The sequence below is a fragment of the Psittacula echo genome (genome assembly GCF_963264785.1).
Source record: "Psittacula echo genome assembly, chromosome: 1".
NCBI lineage: Eukaryota > Metazoa > Chordata > Aves > Psittaciformes > Psittacidae > Psittacula > Psittacula echo.
In genome coordinates, this window is record NC_137735.1 from 13,710,084 (window position 1) to 13,719,908 (window position 9,825).

The 9,825-nt window shown below is 40.0% G+C and overlaps 1 protein-coding gene across 1 annotated transcript; it reads left to right on the top strand.

The window, feature by feature from the left end:
• Positions 1–2,260: 2,260 nt before the first annotated feature.
• Positions 2,261–4,610, top strand: CYTL1 (cytokine like 1; the record flags this gene model as incomplete). The annotated part of the gene is made up of 4 exons (XM_080620518.1): positions 2,261–2,721; positions 2,819–2,863; positions 4,235–4,363; positions 4,527–4,610. Exons 1-4 carry the CDS (start codon positions 2,578–2,580, stop codon positions 4,608–4,610), a joined length of 402 nt encoding a protein of 133 aa, XP_080476644.1. The 5' UTR covers positions 2,261–2,577.
• Positions 4,611–9,825: the final 5,215 nt, after the last annotated feature.

Below are 9,825 nucleotides of genomic sequence, written 5' to 3' on the forward strand. Positions count from 1 at the left end.
GGTCAGCAAGCGAATTGCATTTCCCTGTTCTACAGAAGAACAGGGAAGGGTGGATCCTTTCCCGTGCCTGTCAGTGGCAAAGCATCTGGGCAAGTTGTGCAGCTGAACAAATCTCACCTCTTAGGACAGAAGTTATGCTATGCAGTCTACAAGTGTGAGGCCAGGCAGACCTCAGCTGCAAAGGTATGAATGGTGGATGCCAGTCCTTTTCTCCCCCTTCCCTTTGTCACTGCCTCAGACCATTGCCAGCATGCTGCACCTTCAAAATCTAAGAAATGTATCCCAGGTCTCCCACTTTTTGGACAAAAATCATAAGCCCTCAGTGCAGTGCAAGTGTTGAGCTTTTCCTCCTCTGGATGTCTACTTGGAGCAATAAGTGGCATTCAGCATTTATGCCAGGATCCCTCAGACATGACCACTGAGTGGAAGCATGAGGTATTCACCCCAACTTGGGAGACAAGGCATTGTGTTAGGCTAGAGGAAGCTACACATTTGCCTCCCTGGCCCTGGGCAATCAGTGTAAAGCTCAGTTCATAATGTAATTTCAAACTGGTATTGGCGCCTTTAACGTTACCCCATTCTAATGAGAGAAATTTTGAAATAGCTTTCAGCTGCCTGAATATGTCCAGGACAGAGGACTTGGAGAGTTGTTTTGCTGATATTTCTTTCCAGACAAAAAGTGGCCATGAGGCCATGTTTGACATCTATCTTTTCGAACATGATCCATAGTATTTAATTGTAGTTTGAAATTAAGTCATCACTGTAGGCTTAACATAGGTAAAATACCAAGAAAGAGAATATTGCTTGCACTTAAAAAAAAAAAAAATAGAAAAACAAATGCTTCATTTTGAAGCCATCCTTAGCAGCAGTTGGGTTGATGACTTCTTGTAGTGGGAGAGCATTTATGCAGTTCAGAAGACTGCTCTTCTGGCAGAGCAATTACATTTTAGCAGGTTGCCAAATGAGAATGTGATAGAACCATAATATTTCACTGCTACCCTCAGCTACTCTTTGCAGTAATGAGATGCTGATTAAGAGCCTGTTTCTTTACCAGCATGGCTCACAGTAAGACATATCCTTTCCTTGGACATTGTCTAGGTACCTGTGTTTAGATCTATGACCCAGCTGCTTGGGGCCATCTCAGAAGGTTTTCTGTCTTCCTCCAGCCTCTTCCCTTGTCTAGACAACAACTGTCTTTCCTGGAAATAAGACTCATCAGCCCATTTGCCAAGGCCAGTCCTAAATTCCCCTCAGTCAGGACTCCCAACTTTTCTTTCCCTTCCTAGTATCTGCCACTTTGACCTTCTGGAGCACATGATGTTACTAAACCAATCGTTCTTTATGAGGGCAAAAAAACATATAACAACAAGACCATAGTGTGCATCTCTTTTTCTCTGTTTCCTCCAGGTGTTTTAGTCTATTTGAGTCAAAGTCTTCTGCAGCATATAGAAAATATTTTTCTTTCCAACACTAATGTTGGAGACTCTGATTTTCCCTCTAAAATGGCTGCTGGGAAGCCCTTTCTTTTACAGATGTTCAGTCATTTCCCCTTCTCCCACCTTCAGATGAACCTTCCTGGTCTACTGCAATGACAGGGTATTGGAGTACTTCATCAGATGTTTTACTCATTTGGTTAATACCTAGCTAGAATCTGAATTTGAAAGGGGAGAGGGTTACTTGTGAAATAAGCAGTTCTTCATTCAAGGGTACGTCCATTTTACAAGACAATTAACATGTAAGAACAACATATGTTCAGCCTCAGGCCTGCATCCCGGCACCTGGATTTCTCAGCACCGTCTGGCATCTAATAAAAGAACAGAGCCTCATAAATTTGACTCAGAAAGCAAAATATTTCTTATACATTTATGACACCCATATAGAGATGTATTCATTCTGTTTGAGACCACAAATTTGTAAATCCACATGTCTCTCCAAACAACCATAACGAGCACTTTTGTTTCGATTAAGAAATTGTGAGTATCTGCATAGGTTAAAAGAGAAAATGACATTAGACCTGGAAGGTTTCCTTTACAGCAGTAGACTTTCAGACATGCTAGGGATGATAAGCAAGTCTAATTGATACTGATAACATATGCCACCAGTCCTGGAAGGATTTCTCTCTATGTGCAGCCTGTGTACTCCCACAGCTGTACATTACATTCTCAAGAAAGGTGTATGTGCTAATGTACATACAGGATCAGGGCCTACAACACTTTGAAAACCCTGTGCTGCTTCTTACACATATATCTGTTGCTTGAGATGCTCACTAGGTTGTTTTCTTTCTGGAATGAAAAACATCAGTAGTGTTTGTTTTTGTTACCCTCATTCCCTCCTTTCCCTGCTCCGGGCAGGAAAGTGCTAGCAGCTCTGCCTCATAGGTTGGCAGGAAATTTAAAACAGCAGCAAGCTGCTGCTTGGACCACCCCCAGGCTTTTTCTTTTTTTTTCCATTGATGCAGGAGACTATTTAATTGGGAGCTGACTTGTCAAACTTACCCATTGATGCTTACCAGTAGCTCCTACCCACTAACAGTGATTTTTTTCCTCCCTTCCTCCTCCTTTGGACAAGCTCCCTACAATGAAGATGCTGCTGAGTCTGATTGCTCTGCTGTCTGCTGCCCTGTTATCCAGAGCAGCCCCTCCAACTTGCTACTCAAGGGTGTTGTCTCTGAGCAAAGAAATCACTGAGTCCTTTAAGGAGCTACAGACCTCCAAAGCTGTGGTGAGTCTACCTAAAAACTGCTCCAGCAAAGATGCATGCTTTTGACACAAGTTTCTCTCCGAACAAAATTGCAACAGGTCTTTCTTCTTTCCTGCAGGACTCCTGTGTGGAGATGTTGCCCAGGCTGTACTTGGACATACATGTAAGTTTTCACACTACTTTCTTACCTCTGTGCTGCAAAAGCAGCTGATAAAAAGAGAGACCTCTTAAGACTGCACCCCAGAAGAGTGATTTGAAAGAAATTTTTAAGAGCTTGATTAACTAGACAGATGAGTGACCAAAAAAAACACTCTGATTTTGAACCTTATTAATATCTTTGGGAATCTTCTGAGATTTTACTTGTTTAAAAATTTCAAAAAGGAGGAAAACGATATCTTGAAGTGATTACTTACTGTACATTATTTATTTATTGTGAGAGAGCCTTTTAAGAAGTTAAATACGCACAACAAAACTTTGAGTAATAGTTTAAAAGAAGAAATGCAGAATAAACTTTCTCCATTGAGTAAATCTACTTCATTTTATATGATGAGTATCTTCTGGGACTGCAGTTTTAATAAAAATAAGTGCAAGAATACTTTCCTGGCTTTTCCTATTTTAAACAGCCGCTTGTTGAATCCAGAAAGAAAAAGTATGCCTGAAGGTATAAGAGTGTGATACTGAGAAAAGACAGCAGTAGTCATCTTCCAGCAAAGACAAAATAGAAATAGCTTCCTGCACACATAGCTATGTCATAGCATTCTGCCCTGTGATATTTGACATATTTTGCTTCTTTTCCCAGTGCTCCACTGGGTAACTAAAAAGTAGAAAATATCCAACATAGCAAGAGATGCCTGATACATTTTGCCAGAGGCAATTACACTGTCAAGACTTGCTAGTCATGACCATCTATATCCCAATTGCAGAGTTGCCAGTGCCTCACTTCATTGCAAAACCAAGCAATGTGAGACCGGTGCCTTAGTTTCCCTCACTGTAAAGCAAGAGCTGGGATATTTATCAGCTTCACAAGGATGTTGCGAAATCCATTTTGGCTGTGCTTTATTTTGAAACTGCAAAGTCTGAGACAAAAATTACTCTAAAATATATTTTGCTTTGTGCTTACAATATTGCTGATTATATGGGAATAAAGGAATCATCTCTGTGATTGATAATCTGTTTAGCAGTTAAACCAGATGCTCTCTTAGAAGTGAAGCAGTGCACCTATTCTGTAGGTAACTCTACCCACTACAGAAGCAGATTTGATTGTATTGGCACTGCTGCATCCTAAAGCATGTGAGAAATAAGCTGACAGACCAAAATTGTGTCTATGAGCTTTCCCAATCACTTATTTGGTCCAAACATTTTTGTTATGAAATACTGATGGTGAATTTTCCTAACTGAAGGTTACATACATACGTACGTAGAGGTAGGAATTCAAGGTTCCCACAGAGGCAGTAAGAATTTTGTAAGTGATGGATGAGAAACATAAATCTGTGTGTGTACGGGGTTACACATACCTCTTTTGCATGCTTTGCAGAATTACTGTGTGTTGGCAAAACTCCGCGACTTTGTGGCCTACCCCAGATGTGAGAGAGTGCTTGAAGTGAGTGAGCTGAAGGAAAAAGCCCGGAGCCTGTACACCATCATGATCTCCTACTGCAGAAGGGTAGGTCAAGAGGCACTGACAGGGACACAGTCTCTGTTTTCAGCTCTCTCTGTCACTATCTTCTCCTTTGAAAAGCAAAACTGAATCAGAGCCTAAGCTTCTCAACACTGTGCTATCTTCTGCCTTCCTCCTTATATGTTACCCTTCTCTTTTGTTTCTCCAGGACTTGGTATTCCTCACTGATGACTGTAATGCTCTGGAAAATCCTATTTTGCCTCCCATTGAGCCTTCCATCATTGAGAGCTAAAAGGGATTCAATCTGAAAGTTGTACCTGGGAAATTTTTGAGGAGACCAAAAGACAAATTATGTGTACACAGTCAACTACAATGTTAAGAACCAAGATCTTTTTCAAGCACACTAACAATATTATCACAGACCTACCCATTTTTCTCTACTTTGGCAGGAAATGAACTGCATGCCTTGCATACCTACTGAGCTGCTAGGGGAAATACCGTTAGAGAGCATTTCTTCATTTGGCAAGGTATGATATTTCAGCTTAGCCAAATGTATATAGTATGTTTTGTTTAAACATTAGACATTATTTTTTTTTACTCTTTTATTAATAACTGCATTCATATAAAGAAAATACATTATGATCAATATTATACCCTGATTTAGGAGTTCTTTTATTAGATGGATAGAAGGGACTATGTTTTTTTCTTAAATGTTTGATAGGAGAAGTGCAACTCTGTACTGGAAGATGTCTCTCTACCTGTATAGCTCATACATATACGTTGATAGTTTTGATTGTTAAACTTGTAAGAATAGAGGTGAAAAGAACTTGTCTATGTGGAAAACTAAATAAAAACAGCCTTCTAACCCAAGGTGCTTGTTTTACATCTTGTCTTTCAACATCAAAGGTGTTATTCTTATAAACTTACCTTTCACGGTTACTTGCAAGTTGTTTTTCACAGCATAAGCCCTCTTTAGCTTTGTTTCCATAGCAATGCAAACTTTGCTGTGTCTGCATGATTTGACAATATTTGAGTTTTTACTGGGAGGATTTATCTGTACTGCAAACAATTCCTTTTTTGTCCAATAATAATTTTTGTCCACTAATAACAGAATTAGTGGATTTTTTTTAAATACTGTTCTGTGTTGTGAGAATGTAAGTTGTAAGGCAGTGGCTCAGAAAGCCTGTTAAAGCTTTGGACAGATTTCTAAAACACAGACGATATACTGAGCTACTGAGATTAATAAGATTTCCAGATTATTATCTAGTTCCATAGTCACGGATCCCTTCAGTCCGTGCAGGACATGAGATCTCCACACCCAGCAGTTCTTTGGTGCCAACAATAAAAAGGATCTTCCCCATATTCTCAGAAGTAGCTGCTATTACCCTAGAGAGTCCCTTTCTTCCCTCTGTGCAAGTGGTTCCTCTCTCTCCTGTATAGTATTTGCCAGTCATTCATCTGCAGCACTGCCAACCCTGGCGACTTGGTCAGTGGTCTCAATACGTGTTTTACAATACCCTTCTGTGGTCAAGGGATTATGTGACAGTCACAGCTCCTCTATCGTCCTGTCATCCCAGTGAATATATGATGCTACAAACTAAAATGATTGATAACTGTTATGGAAATAAGTGAGTCATAACATTAACTCAAAGGAAAAAAAAAAACGTAGGGAGGAAGTGAGTTTTGTTCCTTTATTTTGGAATTAACCTGTCCTTTAGAAACTACTAAACTGATTTTAGCTATAGAAAGTTTGACTATCCCATTGAACCACAAAATAAGGGTAGGAAACTGAACCTGCAACAGATACAGACAGAAGAAAGTTAGAAAGTACTCTCCCATTTGTTTCAATTATAAGTGTACATTCAAAGGATATGGTTATCAGACTTTTTATTTCTGAAGACAAGGACCTCATGTGCTAACTCTGCTAATCCTCTAGGATAGTCCTACTATCAAAAAAATCTTAGTTTGCCTTTTAGGATCCTTCTTATCTGCAAGCCAGCAACCTCTGTACAAGATCCTACACACTCTAGAGGTACCAATACTATTTCTTCTGCATCACCTGGACATGCCCAAAGCCAGCTCCTTCAGCAGCAGCCATGTGCTGGAATATAGGTACCTATTAGCATGCTGACAGGGAGCCTGGTACCCACATAGGGAGCATATAAGCACTGTCAGCTCCCTGGCTCGAGAAGAAATGCAGGTGGAGTTGAATCAGTTGCTGTCAAACTCTACATCTAAGTTTTCCCTCCTTCTAATCAGGAGCTCAGCCACTACTTGGGGAAACAAGCAGCACTGGGATAACATCAAGGTCTATACACTTCTATACAAGTACCAAAAACACATCACAGCCTCTGCTTTCCATATCTTTATGCAAAGACAGCCACGGACATACCTTGCAAGAAAATGTGGTATGGTCACCACAGGCCATGGTGTTTGCAGCACTAACCCAGGGACTGTGTGGTACATGTGCTTGGAAGCTGGCAGCAGAAGCTGTTAATTTTTGGCTGGTTTTTCCACCTCCTGATGTCATGGGTTTTAAACACAGACCTGTTTGTAAAACTTGTGTTGTGACTTGGCAAGCAAACTGCAGAGCAAGATGCATTTCATTTCCCACACAACTCTGTCCCTAGAACTGGACCTTGAGTAAAACACAGGTGACCATGGCACTTCTGCCCCCACTTCTTGCCTGCTGCATGGAGACACACTTTCTGAAATGGAGTATTTGATGAGGATTTTCTCATGGATCTTCTGATAATTCTTCTTTATCTTGCCTTATTAAAGTAAATAAGCCTTCCTTAGTGCAGGAACTCATTTGTGTTTGATGGAATACATGATCCTAACTCCAGATTTCTCTCTTAATATTCCCATTCTCTCAACCACCTTCCAAATACATTTTCTACTGCTTAAAGCTGACTACATTTGTAAGAAAAATGTAGCTTGATTTCTTTAGGACAAAATATCTTGCCAAAAGTCTTTGGAATTGGAAACAGAGTAGAAGTCACAACTTTATTTTCATTGCTTTAGTTAGCAACTACAGTCTTTTCATGACTGACAAGGATGCACTCTGTCTGCAATACACTCTTAGCATGGTTACTTACCAACAGCTCAGTTCGGTACTGTGACATCCTACTTCTGCAAAAGCTGAGAAAAGCAGCTAGATGCTCTGGGGGTGTACATATTTGAATGGAGTTTAGAAGTCTACCCTACATTTGCTGATGCTGTGTATGTTATTCCCAGAATCAGACTTGTCTGGTCACTGATGCACTTTTACATCAAGTGTATTCCCTATGGTTTATGCTGTGGCCTCACATCTTGTATGTCATTTTTAATGGAAAGTGTGCTGAAAGCAAAGCTATGCTTTTTCAGGTCACAGTAACCTGCTGTCACTCAGATTGTCTTAATGAGATTTGTGATTAGATGAACCTTTTTTATGAAGAGCATCTTTTTCCAAGTTGACATGGTCTAAGGTAAAAGATCACTGATAAAAAGATCTAATCCAACTGTAATTTACCAAGAAATCATCTGCTTTTCCCTCTCAGTAAAACAGTAAGTTTACCAACTTTTTAATTTACTGTTATACCAGGTATATGAAGAGAAGTGGAGCCATTTATGCAGCTGAGCATTTATTCCTGCAACACAACAGCCCATGCTTATTAGGTCTCCAACCAAGAGGGAGACCATGAAGGAATTAAGGACATATTTGTTACAATTGGTTAACTGGCATCTTGCCTAGTTATTGCAGAATATTACTAAAAATGCATCATTAAGATTATGCGATTATTAGGAAAGAATCGTAGAAAAACAAAGCATCTGTTCTGTTTTCTTACCTGTTAAAGGAGGTTTGTTGGAAGGAGCAGTCAATCCTAGGACTAGATTTTCATTTACAGACTTCTTTCTATCTGCAAGAAGCCCCATTAAAGACCAGTCCTAGAACTGCTAGATTCTCCATCCTATTATCATACGGAATCCAAGGTAGGCAAACTGGCAAGTCTTGGGGACTGTTCTGCAAAATTATTCAAAGAAAGACATTCATTTCTGATTTTGTCAGAAAGTGCAGCCTGTGGGAAGGGCTCATGTTGGAGAAGTTTGTGGAGGTCTTTCTCCTGTGGGAGGGACCCTGCACTGAGTGCGAGAAGTCCTCCCCTGAGGAGGAAGAAGCGGCAGAGGCAATGTGTGATGAACTGACCACAACCCCCATTCCATGTGCCCCTGTGCCGCTGGGGAGAGGAAGGAGAGAAATTGGAAGTGAAGTTGAGCCTGGGAAGATGGGAGGGGTGGGGAAGTTGGTTGAAGATTCAGTTTTTATTTCTCATTATCCTGCTCTGATTTGATCAGTAATAAATGTAACTAAGTTCTCTAAGTTGCATCTGTTTTGCCCCTGACAGTAACTGATGAGTGAACTTTCCCTGCCCTTATCTCGACCCAAGAGCTTTTTATTATATTTCCTCTCCCCTGGCCAGCTGAGGAGGGCAGTGATAGAGCAGCTTTGGTGGGCACCTGGTGCCCAGCCAGGGTCAACCTGCCACAAGTGTCTAGAGAAAGGCCATGATTTCATTATCACAAATTTTTCATAGTCTATGTTTCCTCAGCATAGGGTAAATGTATATCCTCAGATGAATAATATAGAATGAACAGAAAACCAGCTAAAAATCTACCCTTTAAAGACAGATAAATAGATACAGATAGGTCCCGAAATTGTGTTTCATGTTCATAGGTCCATAGAGAGAATGAATTCAGACAGATAAGAGGATTTTGAAGCCAGACAGATGAAGGGTGGGGGAAGAAAAACCTCTCCAAATAAGTTTTTCAATAGATTGAAAAATATTGACATTACTTTGTTAATATTCAAACCTCACAGAAGAAAAAGAAGTCAAAGTCGTAAAACAAGAAAGAAGATTGAGATCTCCTAATGCATCCTTTGAGCCCAAGACTAACCTGGCTATCCCAGTTTATTCCTGATAGCAGTTTGCCTCAATGGTTTTAAGAAATGTTGATCTAGAAAACCTGCAGCAGTTCACTTCAATCCGTTCCAGACTTCCCTTGTCTTACCTTGTTTTACCTTGTACTCAATTTGCCCTCTCAAAATTTAAGCCCATTGCTTCCCGCTTTATTCATCACAGAAATGGAGATTGGGTGGTTGTTCTTTGTCCTTGCAGCAGATGTTAGTACATTTGAAGATTTCTGTCTCCCTCTCTTTACTCTATAAATCCAATTATTTCAATCTTTCTTCACAGATCAGAGGTCTAAAAAACATGACCCTTTTTGTTACCTTTCTGTTAGCTCGATCCACTCAGCTTCCACCCTTATGAAGCATAGTGCTCAAAGTTAAATACAGACATCCAGCTGAGGCTTTATCAAAGTCAAGCAGTATAGAAAGAAAGATTTATCAGTAATGTTCTGACAACAGTACATTGTTGTATGCTTCTTTATTTAAATTCTAAGATTTGGATGGATGTAAAAAGTTAGAGTACAAGTTGGACTCACTATTCTATAATGAGGAAAATCCT